Here is a 16536-nt window from a genome sequence, read left to right on the forward strand (position 1 = left end):
GTACCATCCACCATACCAAAGAGACAGAAAAAAACATGGTTTAACAGAATCAAAGTTGAAACAATTAAAACTGATGGCCATAATATAAACCTATATTGTAATTAAATTATCCAAGAGACTCCTGCATTTCTGTGTTTATGGAACATAGAGGATATCATTCAAAGAAAACTTTAAAATGTTAATTCACAGTGAGACAATATACTTCCTAAACTGCAAAGATTAGCTTTGTAAAGCTATGTTTTTATCAGCTTTTTTGATGCTCAGCAAACATAATCTTGTCCAGTATCATGCTCTTACATTAATGTAGTTCCACACCTCCACAATCGCTGCCCAGTACAACCAGTGAATCACAACGTCACTTCAGGCAATGCACATGCTTCATTCTTCATTCATGTTTCACAATTACTGGTTCAGAGCACAGCTGTGCGGCTACCAACTCGGACTGAACGTCACATCAGGAGGAAGGAGTGAAAGGAGATCATTCCTGCATGACCTTTCTGTCACAAACTCACTTCTCTCAGCCTTAGGCTACCGCTGCCCCACCCAACAATCACTTAAATCCAACCCGCTGTGGTGACGATGACTGAAGAAAGATACATCTGTCGTTCACTTTGTGACAATAAAGCTCACACACTGATGCATCTGTCTGGTGTCTGCTGGACTGTGGTTAGTGATGGGGCAGTCTGGCTGCCACCCAACTCTCCCAGGCCATATAAGTGACCATTAAAATGACAGATTTCCCATCCCAAGGTTCCTTTTTTCTCTCCATCTCTTTGTGTCTTTCTTTCTGTCACACACACTCTCTGTGTGTGTCTGGACATGCATCCAAACTCCAGGGAGGGTGTTCCCGGAACCTCTGCGCCCCTCAACTCTTTCACCCTTCACCCCCCACATCCCATCCCACCAATGATAAAAAAAAAAAAAACACACTTGCTTAGAGACTCAGAGTAAAAGAGTCCTTTCGTCTGGTGCCCTTTGACCCCCGGGGGTCATAAGAGAGGCACGTGCTAACAGAGGTCATGGGAGGGCTTGGGTGGGACCAGTGTTTGGTTTTTGGGGACTCCCCAGGGTAGACTCTGCAGCCACTGTCCAACCGTGAGGCCATCTCCAAGCCCGGCAGATGTTTTATAGCCAGTCACCCCCTCAGGATGAGCTTAATCAACAGACCCGCAGGTGGGCCCTCTCTCATTGTAGGAGTTAGCTAATGCAGATAACCTGAAATATTAACTGTGGCCTTGTTGCTAATATGACTGAGCTAGCCTTTGACTGTCAGCCTAAGCTTCTCTTGTGGTTTCATTTAAGCTACACCGTTTAGTGTGGATCTGTTTCCTTGGGTGTGTGTGGTTGTGAACAAGCAAGAGGAGCATGTTGTGTTCATGTTCTCCTCCAGAGCATGAATTCCTCGTCCCGCCTGATATGTGTCCTACTTAGCATGTGACATCCCTCCAGTTCTCTCTGTTTAATCCCCTCTCTTTTTGCCTGGCTGATAAAACACCACGTTGTTGCTGGAAACAACGAAAGCAAACATCATGCTATCATTTCATCTAATACAACTTTCACATACACACACAGTGATAGATGTGCATGTTTATTGTACTGGGGCTAAAATTTGCCACCATCAGTCACATCAACTATGAGTTTACATTAATCATAGAATAATTCAATTTTGATTGTATAGTTATCTAACCTTTGTTATTGAAATGTGATAATTCTTTCATTTCAAAGTATAGCAGGATCAGTTTCATGCAGCCTAGTATCCCTGGGAATTATGGCCATATTGGACGATTGTGCACCTCACGATTTACATCCAGTGCCAATGCTCAGTGCTAACGCAGAAAGTAGTGTGAATCGCAAAAACGTAGCGATGGGGAAAGTAAGGGTGAGGAAGTCAGGGTGGTGGATGGGCATGTAGCACTGCCATTAAAGTTTGTATTTGTATTAACCGTAACCATGATCTTTTTATGACTCTAACAAAGTGCTTTTGTTTTGCTTACCTTAACCAAGTGTTTAAGTTGTCTAACCCTAATCATACCTTAACCATATTGTATTTGCCTTAACCACAATCTTTCCCAAACCATCACCACACCGTAGTTGCCATGTGAAGATATTGCAGAAAGCAAGAGTTTAACAAACTCTGACATTTAATGAAATCTGGGTTTTTTTTAGAATCATCCAGTTTTGATGTTCTTTTCTGGCAATCTAGTTGGTTTTGTGTCCAACTTTAATTGGGAGGAGGCACGCAGAGCCAGGTCAGATAACGCACAGCGACCCATTGAAACTAACCTCGGTTTATGTGCATCACTCTCAAAGGGGTATAACCTTTTACCTGTGTCTAATTCTGGTGCAACTCCAATATATAGATGCATGACAAATTACTGTAAAAGAAAAACCTGAATAAATGAGTGGATAAGCATAAAAAATGCTACATACAGGGCACGATGGGTCACTGAATGTGAGTCATATGCTATCCTTCACAGTCACCAGTTTTCAGCTCAATTGAACTTCTGTGGAAGATTTTGGACTGACATGTTATACCTCTAGAATCTATGGCAAGGAGCACTGAAACTGTTTTGGGCATTCATGGTGGCCCAGCACCTTACTAAAACACTTGATGTTGGTTTTTCCATTAACTTTCCACCCATTTATATGTTATTTATATTGATATATGAGTAAATCTTCCAGCATGAAAGCCTTGTTACCTCCCCTGTTTGCTCTATATTTCTTTTTAGTCTTAAGATTCTTTTTCCTGTTGGTATATTGAAAGCCGTTTTTATAGTTTCATCTTTGTAAGACCCTTAGGCCATAACACACACAGCCCATTATAAGCCCGGAAGGCTGCTGCTGTTGGATTCATGGTGTGAACAAATAAATAAGCTGTGTTTAGGAAAGCTGGGGGCAGAGGTGGGTGTAGAGGTTTGTTGTTTATGTCCAGCAGGTTGAAGTCTGTGTGCCTCTGCATGCCTTTGTGGGGACATGAATATGTGTTTGTGTGCCTGCATGTGTGTGTAGGTGTTAGAAAGATAAACCATCTCAGCGAGGAGGAAAGGACTGGGCAAGCAGAGTGTTTGTGTTTGTGTCTCCAGTTTAAATGACTTCAGCTGCTCAGGCTCTGGTCTCTGTCTGTTGGGGGAAGAAGGGGGATATGTTAGCGAGTCTGCCATTCAAATTAAGGAGACCATTGCCTGAGGACATTGATACACACCACGAGGCAAGCCCATGTGGTGATTTAAAAAAAAAGAAAAGTAGATAAACATGTTAGCATGCACTCATCTCTTCTGCTTCTGGATTCCAAACCACAGAATTTTAGTGCATCAGTGAACCAAATCTAAACGTGAACTTGTTTTGTTTTTCATATCTGGCTGCCCCTGCTGATGACAGATTGTAAATGGTGAATAAATGCAGGATCTTAATGCTGCATGCACCCGGATGGCCGAAGTGAATGCACATGGTTTTGCCACTGTGAATCTCCACAGCTTGTTACATTAAAATGACAAGTACATTTCACCTCTATTGGCTGAAAGAAGCACAGAAGAATGGCATTTGCAAATCTTGCTATAAGTATGAACAGAGACCTCTCCTGTTCTCAATTTACTCTTCGTCTGTCATGTTGTTTTTCTCTTCCCTTCTATTTCTGCCACACTCTTCCCAATTTCATTAGCTGTTGTTTGATCGCTCTTAAGTGAAGTCTGATAGCAAAGTGTGAAACACATGCTGGGTTTATATCCAGGGGCGAAGGGGAGGATACTCTTCAGAATATGAAGTTGTGTTGTTTAGGTCCTCAGTGGGGTTAAATCCCGTGGACCAACCTCATGTGAGTAAGCCCCCTCAGCTGACACCCCCACATATTTAGTAACTGTGTGTGCAGTTAACATGTTCAGTAAGTATTCTACGAAGTCTGCACCTCACTCAGTTCAGCAGCCATCACATGCCAGTGCCACCTGTTAATGCTGTCAATAAAACACAGCCCCCGCTTCTCACACACACGTACAAACTTGTACTGCGGCTCACCGGGCTACCATTGACAAAAAAATAACCAGTAATTTACCAAAGAAACATAGTGATTGACTAAAGTTTTGTATCTTGAACAGTTTGTTCCTAATGCAGTTTATCAAATGGATCAAATGACTATGTTAAAGGAGTCGCTCATAGTGACGAACCTGCAGATAATTATCACCCTGTGCAGTTTCCTCAGCTCTACAAAGCGTTGTATTATCTTTCAGCTCATTGTTTTGGTTGTACGGCCCATATCTGCCAAAGTCTTTTAGTTTTAGTTCACACCTTGTTTTCAGGTTTAAGCATTAACATTAAATAATTATGATTAAATAAACAACAGTTTAACAGTCAAACACTTAGCTAATCTGCTTCATGAGGACTGTGTGGGTGTGGTTTGATCAGATTTGATTGGCAGTGACCAAATGAGCCGCCAACTATCATCAAATTTTGATTCAAATGTTGCTAAATCCTGATTGGTGCATATACGTAAAATAACGTTTTCCCATCTGAGTCCCGCCCATTCCAAACCAGTGAAAAAAGCACAGACAAAAACACAAATAGAGAAAATATGTGAAATAACGAAAACTGTTCCAACAGAAAGTAGAACAGAATGTAGCACCTGCATCACGCAAAGTATGAAGCTGATTGAGATAATAGGCTTTCAGGGCCAGACGTTTTGTATACACTAGCTTTGCTGATGTGAGCTAACAGAATGATAGATCCTCAAATCTTCAGATCAGGACAATCCGTCAAATATTTGCAAGCTGTGTACCAAAATGGCAAGTTGGTGCACGTTTGTTCAAATGAATGCACAAAATGTTAGATGTTTTCACTCAACACTTACTGCAGCACTTGAAAGAACTTTCAATGAGCTACCCATTTACAGTACTTGAGTAGTTTAAAAGGTAATCCTGCTCTGATTTATGTCAAATTTAACTGCTTAGGTTTAAGCAAAATATCTCTGTGCTCTTTTTCTGCCCCATATTGAGATTAGCAAGAAAGTAGGCTAATCCAAAACGTGACAGTTATAGTATAACTGTTATAGATATAGTAGCAAGACTAATGTATTGTAAGCAGAGGAATGCAGTGTATTTTAGGAATGCATTTTTTTAGACCCAAATCTGAATATCTTAGCAGCGAGGACTGTACTTGGCACGTTTACAGCAGCAGTTGCTCGTAGCTTTCCTTAGACATCATGTCCATTGTGTAGCAGTGTGTCCTATGTGGTGTACGCGTGAACGTTTGCTCCTTTTTCTTCTCATGTTTGAGGTCTCATTTCATGTCAGCACACCTCATCAACCTGTCTCATTCGGCTCGTGTATCATATATTCAGCTAAAGTTCAGGTCTGAAGAGGTGAATGCAGAGTTTTGACCGCATATGATTTAGACCCAGTGGTTGTTTTATCTAAAAGTCATGCCGTGCTCCAGGCTCTTGTGCCGCCTCTGTGGTCTGTGGAGAAAAGTAATTACTACAGGGCCTAAAGCCACCAGCTGGCCTTTGGACCTCTGCTGCCACATCCTGTAAGCAGTGGCTTCGCTTTTAAAAGATCTCTCTTCTTTTCTCTGTGCAGCTGTATGCTGTCTTTTTCTTTTCTCGCCTCGAATTAAAACCACCACCCTCTCAAACGTCTTTTCAGAATTTTAATCAACACTTGATTATTTAGCAGGCGTCTTTTTTGGATTCACTGTGTCTTTATCTACCACTTTCCTTGTCCATCACTCATCTTCTTCTCTGCTTTTCAACGTCCTCTTCTTCCCCTCTTCATCTCCGCCAGCCTCCTCTAGAGTGTTGCCAGAGCGCTGCCTGCGTCTTTGAGGGAAACCTCCGCTCTTCCCAGTACTCACCACTTAAAGGGAATTCCTTCTCCAGCAGCAGGCCTGCAGCTCTGCATCTTTGAAGATTTGATGGTTTGATGGCTATAATTTGCTTAAAATAACACCAATAAAGTCATGAAGCTGTAAATGCCTAAATACCTAATGTATAATGTACCAAGATGAAACACGATACAACCTTTTGATTTTGTAGCTTTCAAGAACATCTTGGCTGCTTAGTTTCTATGGAATGCGCTTTATTATACATACATGATCTATTAAAAGAGGTTGCAGTTACAACTCTTATTCATACAGCCTGTTGATTATCTCTAAAATACAGTGTAAACAGGCACTTTTGTGGCATTAAGCTAAGCTATAATCTTCTAATATTCTGCATTATACATTCTTTCCCAATAGGCTTTACAAACATTACTAAACAAGCAACATAAAAGTGAGTTAAATGAATAAGCAGCTGAATAATAAGCAGCATTAAGCCTGCACTATTATAACACGTCAGTAATACTTCATGCTGCAGTGCATTGTTCATTCTCCAGGCTCAGCCAATAGAAGGAGGCAGCATTTTTCAAAAGCAGGGGAAAGCCCTCAGCAGTCCTCCCACCTGCCCTCAGTTCATGTCAGAAATACCTGTCATACTCATTCTCAGCCGACACTGAACACCTCCGCTTAGTAGACCATGAGGAAAATTAGTTAGAACTTCCTCGCAGTCTCACCTGAAAGGAGGGACAGGTAAGATTGCAGTGGAGTCTCCAGCTGGGGGAGAGCACTTTATATAGAAGTAATAAATGAATATTTTCAAGCATATTTATCCTCTGCTGTAAATTTGCATTGGTATGTGACCTGCACCAGGTTGTGACTAATCAGTGATTCCCAGGGAGGAAAACCCTCTCCTGCAGGCCTCTTTCTGTGTCATGTTGACACAACACAGCGACCCATCACTAATGTCCATCATACCTGACCCCCTCCATCGCTGGGTCAGACTTTAGGGTCATCACATGACCACAAATGAGGAGCTAACAATCACAAAGGGCCTGTGATTTCTAGCTTCGCAATTGGCAGAAAGATTGCAGCTGAAACACAAGCTGAAAGACATTCTTGCCCACTGACAGGTTGAGCTGCATCATATGACAAGATCCCATCCGTGTTGGATGATAGATACAAAAGGCAGGTGCAGTCATCTGCGTCTATGTTTATAACAAATCCCTATGCTGCTTGTGCAGAGATTAAATGGACCTTGCACGTCTTTCATTCCAGTTCACAACAAGAGCGAGCTGTTTGTACACGAACAGCATTGTGACTGCAACCTCCTGTCTTTTAATGACCGAATAAACAAACCAGTAGACATAATAGTGCTGTGCTTTTGTTAAGGGAAAGGGCAGAGAGCTAGTTAAGGAAGGAGTCTGGCCCCACATGAAAAGAAACAGGGAGGAGAAGGGAGAAGGAGAGACGCCTGGGTGTTCCTCCAGCATTGTTCAGCATTCTGCCTCTGAGGGACACCTGTCATTGGCTGGGCAGTTTACACAGGTGCCTTAACCCCGCCTGATTTGTTGGCCTTGAAAGGAGGCTTCATTCAACAGGTAGCGTGAAGGGAACAATAGTGACGATCCTGAAGAAGAGACAGAGAGAGAGTGGGAGAAGGGTGGGATGGCGAAAAAGAGAAATGGATTCTTCGGAAAACACCTGAGGGTTTGTGTGAGATAATCTGTTTGCCTTTACCCACAGTCCCACTTTGTAGGGTGGAGGAAGGCATATCGGTGCACTTGTGGTGCTCAAACTGTTGCTCAACGATCCCTCTCTCAAGAAACTCCTCCTCTAAGTCATCCATCTTCAGTCCTCTCCGTTTCACCCTCTTCATAACCTCGCCTGTTCCCGTGGTTACAACGCTGTACCTGAGGCTCGGTTAACTGGAGGGCTGCACAAACTCGTGGTGTCTCATGGCACTGGCGTTTTGCCAAGAACCAGCCCTAATAAAGCGATACTGTTACACCAACGCCACACACCCTGGCTTCAAGAGACAAGCAGCGAGTCTCGTTCCGACCACGTTGTTTGTGTTGACGTTTTGTATGCGTGTGTGTGTGTGTGTGGTCTTGCTGCCAGGGGAAATACCAAGTTCCCTTTCACCCTGTGTGGAATGTGGCAGGCAACGCAGACCTGTGCGTGACAGGGAGATTACTGTAGAGGGGGAGAAACTATTTAAGCCCACACAACTGAAAAAAAGAACCAAAATTTCAATAGTGACGCCATAAGTGCAATTTCCAAATCACACAAGGGACGCTGTGTTCTTATTTCATGTTAAATTGGGTCATTCACACGATTAAATCGCACAAATTGAAAATCTTTCATCATTCAACTCCAAACACCTGCATGTTCATATATCACAGCTTATTTCAGAGTTCCAATTTCTATGATTTTTTTTTTTATGCAGCTTGGCAATTAGGCAAATGACCTAGTTTGGATCAAATAAATAAATACAGGTGATAAAAACAGGTGTTGTAGCTAGTGATAGTATTAAAACATTTAAATAAATCTAAGCTGTAATGTAAAGACAGCTGCTGTGGTTGATTTCTAGTTCACATCCTGATAATTTGGTACGTGGCATGCAAATAATCTCTAAAAAAACTTAAAATAGAATTTCATGTGCACCTGTTTGCCATTTTCACAACCGAGCCACAGGTGGAAACCTGTTATTGTAAGCAATGATGGTTTAATAACCATCTCTATTTAGAGTGAAGCTGACCTTTCAAAGCCTGAGAATGTCTCTTGTTTCCCTTCCTCCTTTTAACTGTGGCCATGGTGATAAGGGGGACAATGTGTGTGTTTTGTGTGTATCCATGTGTGTACGTGCATGCGTGCTAATGTGTGTGTTAGATAACACTGTTTATTTCCTCTTCCCTACCAAACACTAACCAAATAAAGGTAATTGAATCACAGTGTGTCCACTTTGTGAGTGTGTGTGAGCATGTGTGTGTGTGTTGACTTCTCTGTTAATGTGTTTGCAGAGCACTTAGGAGGAAGCTTGAAAACGCTTTGGAAGTTGGTTTCAGTTGTTGAACATGGAAAAATAGTTGCATTTTTACTGAAGATTTACATAAAATTGTTTCAGTATGAGTTTAATTTAGATAATGACCCGGATAAATTTGGAGTTAGATTTTTTTTATGTTTTTGAATGTCAGTGTCTTACATTGACATTTGACCAAACGTTTTCAGCTATCTTGCCTATCTTGGTTTTTAAGTTCAGAAATTGTAGAAGCTAATACTTAAAACAGGGTGCTTGTTTCTCCTCTGCAGTAGCCAGCACATGAACGGTCTAGATAAGTCCAGAAAGACATTATATGACAGTGGCCAGTGGATCAGCGCTGTCCTTTATCTGTGCTTTCCTTCTCACAGGCTGGAATGTTAATGGTGGCTTTGTGATGTGTTCAGTTATCCTGTGTGACTGACAGGCTGACTGGCAGCTCCAAAGACTCTTAATGGGAAAGCAGAGCTAGCCGAGAGACCTCAATAAAAGAATGAGAGCTTTTATTTGATTTGAAGCAGCCTCCAAGGTTAAATGAAAGTTCACGCGGTGCTTGTTCCATTAAATGGTTTATGTAACGTTTCTATTCACAGTCTTGATACCAGCTGGTTGTTTGGTGCAAGTAAACATGGTTACTGGCAAGCAAATAACATGCTAATAGAAATTGAGCCTGAAGAGTGGCACATAAAAGCTTTAGGAAAGACAGGACTTCTTTTATACAGTCTATGGTCCAGCATGATGTCTGGGTAGGTGTATCTGAAGCTGAAGGTCTGATCAACAGTTCATCACACTGCCAGAACCACATGGCTTTTAAATTGTTTTTTGGTATATGGATAAATAAGCTGACCATGACACAGCCTGGTAGCATTTTGCAGATCTAGCAATCAAAATGCATCTCAGAACTTTGTTGTAAATGTGTGGAAAAAGTTCAGCAAGTAGCTATGTGTGCACTGTATCCTTGTATAAAAAGTGTAATAATGTCAGGCTTTAAAAAATCATCCTTGGCAGGTATTTTTTAATATCAAACACAAGAGCATGTGCTAAAGCCATGACCGGAGGGCTGACGCTAACAGCAAAATAAACTAAAGCTTTACCCTCTCTGTGCTGTTGTGGTATTCTAGGCCTGGAGGCTTGTTTTAGATGTTAGCAGAGATCTGTCAGGGCTTGCTGATATGCAGCAACACCAAATATCCATGGAAACACTCCATTATTGAACAAAAAAGATCATAGGAGGCCATAGCATGCTGCCAACCCTCTCTGCATATGATAGTAGTATGAAATGAGGGATTGGGTGGTGATTTAGCTGGGGCAATGCAAAACAGTGGTAGCAAGTTATCTTTAATCTGGTTAATAATTCTCATTGGTTCCAGTACAGTCAAATTAAATTATACAGCCTAAGGATGCTTGTACTGCACATGTAACGCAAATTATGCTATAGGGCTACAATATTATAAGCATTTTGCTGTCTCATAGGTTACCTGTCCAAAGTGTTGAGGAATTACACCGAGCAGGCCTGTGACGGAGACTTCTTGTCTGTTCGCTGCCCGCCCCGCACCACCATCACCGTCCAATCAGCTTTCTATGGAAGGGGAGGCGCCCCTGACCCCCAACGGTGTCCTCAGACCTACCAGGCCCTCCTAAGTTCTTATACCGCTCGGGAGGATGACCGATCTTGTTCTGTGTCCACTGCACTACAGGTAAATAACTAAGCTCACCCATTCCTGATGGGGTTTTATATCAGAAAATTATAATTTTGTCATCATTTTGGTTAATTTTCTTCATGTTTTTAATTACTAGTGACCAAAATTAATTAGAGGTTTCCTAAGCCTCTGTACAGGTCCGTTAAATTCATCTCCAGTGTCTTCCATGTGACCCAGACCTGGACTTCATCTCTTTTTTGGCATTCCTCCCTCTGTTAGTCCACTCTTCGCACTCAGTTTTGGGCTGCAGATCTTCCTGAGAGAAAGTGTCCTGTAAAATGGTCAAATTGGCCAAGGGTTATATTTTGGAGGACCACTGATTATGTAATGCTTTGTGAGGATGTTTTCCGGCAAATTACACTCTCTAAAGAGGAAGCAGGCTTGTATGTTCCCATGACACAAAGCGATTTCATGGGGTCTTTGCCTTAGCATCCTCTCCTAAATAGAACCCTCGCTTTGCAGCACCAATACAAACACACACAAACACATCCTGTTCAGCATTCATTTGGTTTTTTGGTTTATTCTTAGTCCCCCTGCCTTCTAGTGTTGAACACCCTCCGTTTCCATAATGGACAGGACAGCCATGAATGCACAGACACAGAGAGTGCATTGTACTGAAGTGAGAGAATGACTGACTGCTGCGCCACCCACATTAGTATAACCCTGAAGAATCCCATTGTACCACCTGTTCATGACCCTTGGTTTGTTGCTATTACAGTATGAATGTCTCCATATAAAATGCTTAGTTCAAGGTTATCCCAACAAGGGCAACAGTGATCATTTTCATCTGTCAATCCAATGATTATACTTCATAGTTTAATCTATAAAAGGACCATAAATAAAGTTTTATATAAATAATATAAAAGTTACCATTACCAGTTCCCTGAGCACAAGATGACATTTTAATTTGCGCGACCAACAGTTCAGAAATCAAAGGTATTTGATGAACGATATAACACAGAGAAAAACAGCGAATCCTTACATTTAAGAAGCTGTAACTAGCAAATGTTTGGCATATTTGCTTGATAAATGATAAATAAAAAATGTCTCAGATTGATTTTCTGTCAATCAACTAATTAGTTAAGTGACTAATTGTTTCACTAATCCAAGTAATCCTCACAGTGTAAATCTGGTAGCAGCATTCAGCATTGCAGTACTTTTATCAGATTGTCAATGTGAAGCCTGGTGGGGTGTGAAGGTTGTCCCTTTTCCATCACTCTACAAGCATTTTGTTTCTTTAATGATGTGTGATATAGAGATCTATGTATCCCTGGTTATTCTTAAATAACTTAAAATATTAAAATGGCTTTATTCTATATTTTTCTTATTGTCAAAAATTCCCATAAAAAGACCAAAACCAACAATGTGTTATGCCATCTTTGAATACTTTATGACTTCTCTACCCTGTCTGTGGCAGCCCAAGCCCAGTCTTCCGTAAAACTTTTAAAACAGGTAAAGAATATATATTTTCATTTTTTAAAAAGTTGAAGTATTTTCCTATAACGTCCGAGCAATGTAGTCTTTTGTAAACGTAACTCAAAGAGGAGTAAATAGTGCATTTGTTGGGGACTATTTTCAGCTCTGGATTTGGTGCTTTAGTGAGTATTTTCAGTAGGTGTATGTGGGACTGACTCAAAATAAACTACAGCGGCCTTCTTTATTGTAATGAAGGAACATGTCAGCCAGTGCAACAGTGTGACTCATTGATTTGTTTTCAATAGTTTCTGGACAACAATGGAGGTCTACGGCACAGTTAAATTAGTCTTTGGTTACTCAGGCACTACTATTAGTACTGTAGGATACATTTATTGTTCTTTTTGGTCTTTTCAAGGGATTTCACCAGGCTTATCCTTTAAGTTTTCATACATTAATCATTAAAATCACTCAGAGTGAGGACCTTCATATGTATTTGTTGTGTTTTAGGGGGAAATACACAGATATCCCTTGTTTTCCCCTCTGCTCTGTAATAAATGCCTCTCCTTTTATGTTAAATTTGATGAAGGCTCTGAACAGAATCCACTCAGTCATTCCTCCAGCGAGTGGGATCTCAATACAGGAGAATGTATTATGTTGGAATGTGCTCACCTCAGTTACAGCAGGCTAAAGATGAAACTAGAGAAGCAAAAGGATGCCAGAAAATGAGTGGAGTGGAGCTTTCTAAAGATTTCTTTCTCCCATTCTCTTACCAGCTCCTCTCCTCCATATTCCCATGGCCATAAGCAGCGTGTTTGAAGTGGTTTTAGGTTTGCCTGCTGCTGGTCTCACCATCGTTGGTTTATTGTTCTCCCTCTAAACCTCTCTTTGGTCTTCTCCCGCTCTCTGTCACTCTTTCCTCCTTTAGAAAATGCTGGACGAGTGCCAAGACAGAAGGAGCTGTCAGGTCCTTGTCAACAGCCGCGTGTTTGGGACAGACCAGTGTCCTGGCAGCAGTAAATACCTCATTGTCTGGTACAAATGCAGACCTAGTAAGTCCCTCATCGCCTCAAATCCTGACAGTGACACACATTTCTGTCCCTCTTTGTGCTGAGACTGTTTTTTTCTCTTTTCTCACACACCTCCACATTCAGTTCGAAATACACCAGGGGTAGGGTCACTTCATTTGCAACTTGAAACAAAGTGAATTATGACATTAACAGTCAAAGGAAATCCATGTCCACATTCTGGTTTAATTGTGTACAGCTGAAGTTTCAGAGACCATTCTTTACTTGATCAACCCTAGGTCTGCCCTGTAGTAATTTATAAAGTATCCGATTATTATTAGAGCTAGGAGAAGTGTTGCTTTTTGGTGTAAATCCTCCTTTCAACCAATGACCATCACATGAAGGGTTGATTTCCACTGAAATTGTCAATTTCCATATAATATATTATGTACTGTAGGCGCAGGCATATACATATATATGTACAAACAACAGGGCATTTTACATCATGCATCTTTAAGAAAAAATCTAAAGCATCAGGTGGTGATGTATCCCCAGCATAAAGCAGTTATGACACTGAAATTGGACAGAGCAGCATAAAAAAGCTATGATAAATATCAGGTTTTAAATGCATTTTATACCAAAATATATATCCTCATTTGAATGTCTAACACTAAGCTATATTAAGGTAATTGAAGGCTGAAGTTAGTGTTATTCTATATTTTTCTTACTGTCAACAAATTCTCTGAAAAGACCAAAACCAACAATGTGTTAGTCTATCTCTCAATACTTTTCGACTTTTCTACCCCGTCTGTGGCACTCTCCCTACTGAAGATGTAAATCTTTAAAAATGGGTCACAAATGTATACTTTCAAAAAGGGTTAAAAAGACTTAAAAATTTCTTGAAACAGCTGGGCACTGTAGTTTTTTAGCAAATGTTGTAAATAGTGTATTTGTTGGGGGCTATTTTAATACATTATGCTGTGAATTAATATACATTTGGTGCACTATTGAGTATTTACGACACCAGGATAGTGGATGTGGAATTGACTCAAAAACTACAGTGCCCATGTTTTTCGTAATGAAGGAACATATCACCTGTGATTTCATGGGACAACAATGGAGGAATTAAATATATCAGGCTTTGGCTGCACAGGCAATACTTGTTACCAAGATCAATTTATTACATTTGGTATTTTCCTGCTTCTGTCATCTTCCTGCTTCATTTAAAAGAAAAAAACAATCTTTGCATGCCTCTCCCCTTATCCCTCTCTCTGTGAGCCAGGAAGCTAAGAGTATCACTCCAGAGGGGAGCCACAACAGTTGAGTAATCCCACCCAAGATTCTAGTTCCATTCATGGCTCAGTGCTGTGCTGAGCCGAGCCGCACTGAGCTGTGCAGAAGTTCACACTAGAGTGACCAGAAGTGGGCATTAATCCACTGATCCCCCTGCCCTCCCCACTTTTTCTTTCTCCACCGGACCCCAGGGCCAATCAACAGCTCTTTGTTCACTGCCACTTAACCAATGACTTCTCAGGGGAAGAGAGAAAGGCCGCATGGGGTGTTAGTGAGGTGCAACGGGCAGGTGTCACTGCCTCTGAAAAGAGAGGTGGATGGAGGATAGAGGAAGTGAAGGAGAAAGGGAGGGGAGCGAGAGCGAACAAGAGTGAATCCGTCACCAAGAGATATAACAAACCCGTCCTGCGCCTTTTCTCTGCTCTCTTCCTCTCTCTTCTTTCTGCATTCCTGTTCCACTCCCCACATAGACGTAGAAATGGCTGCTGTTGTGTTTTTATTTGCCAGTGGAGCTGCTCTGGCTGTCACAGGTCACTGTGGCTGGATGTGTGTGAGGAATGCCTCTGCGTGGCTTTACATGTCCACTGAGCAACTCTACCTCTGTTTCTGCCTGTTTACACCGAGTGAAGCCTTTTGTCAGGCCTCTGTTTTCAAATAAAAAAGAAATTAAAAGTAAATTTAAAGCAAATTTAAATCATTTGCAAATACTGTTTTGATCTGAAAATTACATTTTTGAAGTAAAGAGAACCAACAGATAACTTAATGTCTTGTCGACAAGGCAAGACATGAAGTTAACTGAATGACTGGCTGTCAGCTCAAAGATTTTGTTTATTGTAGTGTTTTAGGGATCAAATCATATAGAAAGCTAATATTTTATCCATAAATGGAATATCTATAAATTCAAAATGGCTTTATTTATTCTATTTCATATAGTTATTCCAGATCTTCGTGCCTCACATCACACTGTATTTCGTTAGTTCAAACATGAGTTACTTTGTTTGTTTGATTTTTGTTTTGTTTAAATTGTATACAATACTTTTGGGAAGAAACTGGTCTTTTGGTTTTGCTTTTTTGTTATTTGTAACATTTTGTATCCTCTCTGTCCCTGTCTCCAGACGAGTATAAGAGTAAGGTGGTCTGTGAGGAGGAGAGGATGAGGCTGAGCTGCAAACGTGGTATGCAGATCGCTGTTTACTCCGCCATGTTTGGCCGAACTCCACAGGGCACCCTGGAGTGTCCCGTGCACCACAGGAGGGCCCCATCAGTAGGTGAGGCACCTTCTCACTCTCACACTGGGGGTAGCGAGATAGTCAAGTGAGGAATTGCATTTCTACCAAAGGAGAAGGATGCACCAGCTCTTCTTAAGTTCAGACTTAGCCTAGTTATAATCTCAGTGTTTACTAAGTGGAGATTTGTTCATCACTAACTTAACGTGGGTTTCATCACACAAACTAGTTCTAATGTTGAGATTAGATGTCACTAAATATTTACACATTTGAAATGTCAAGTGTAACTGTTGTGTAGCTATCTGAAGGAGCTAACTGACAGAATTAACATTTGCTTGCTAACATATGACCCGTTCAGACTGACGATAAAAGAGGCAATATAACTGACCTGGCACTTAATCAAAGTGGTTAATAATGATGTAAACTGGGAAGAATTTAAATTACATTTCACTAAAATAACACAATGTAGCTAAAATCACAAAACGTTAGTTAGAAGTCAGGTTAGCATTCTCAAATTTCAAGCTGCGTGAAAACTGCTAACTCTGAAACACATATTTCTCCATATACGTATAATAAAACAAAGTCATACCTAAATTTAAAAAGAATTGACAGTCAAGTTTAACATATCGCTTGGCCTTCTAAAATTTTTATTTTTGGCAGTTATGTTACAGCTTGTGATGCTACAGTGACTTCCTGTTTACATAGTTGATAGCTTTTGATTGTATGGCGCACAGATGTTTCCTAGAAACAGATTTACACATTACTGAAGTCTTTACTAGCTAAAATATTTCTTAAGTTTTATTGGTGCAACTTGATTTAGTAAATCACTTGTTTGCTAGTAGTAATAGCTAGTAGTTAGCTAGCAGTTACTAAGCAAACTTACTATCTACTAAGCAATAGACCGAGCAAACTTAGTAACTACTAGCTAGTATTTACTAAGAGCTTAGTAAGGACTTTACTCACAAACTTAGTAATGGATTTACAAATAGCTAGTACAACCCAAACCTGGTTCCTGGTGCTGCAAGAAAAGAAAGAAAAAGAAAAACTTTATTCCTCTC

At 40.8% G+C, this 16536-nt stretch overlaps 1 protein-coding gene across 2 annotated transcripts in view; it reads left to right on the plus strand.

Annotated features, from left to right (window-relative positions):
* Positions 1-16536, plus strand: part of LOC122863414 (protein eva-1 homolog A) — a 78357-nt gene that overhangs the window by 10951 nt on the left and 50870 nt on the right. For both annotated transcript variants that reach the window (XM_044169911.1, XM_044169912.1), the window contains exons 2-4: positions 10313-10536; positions 12881-13004; positions 15368-15520. In XM_044169911.1, coding sequence (XP_044025846.1) covers positions 10313-10536; positions 12881-13004; positions 15368-15520 — 501 coding nt within the window. The remainder of the gene's footprint in view (positions 1-10312; positions 10537-12880; positions 13005-15367; positions 15521-16536) is intronic.

Source organism: Siniperca chuatsi, linkage group LG16, assembly GCF_020085105.1.
Source record: "Siniperca chuatsi isolate FFG_IHB_CAS linkage group LG16, ASM2008510v1, whole genome shotgun sequence".
In the NCBI taxonomy this organism is placed as follows: Eukaryota; Metazoa; Chordata; class Actinopteri; order Centrarchiformes; family Sinipercidae; genus Siniperca; species Siniperca chuatsi.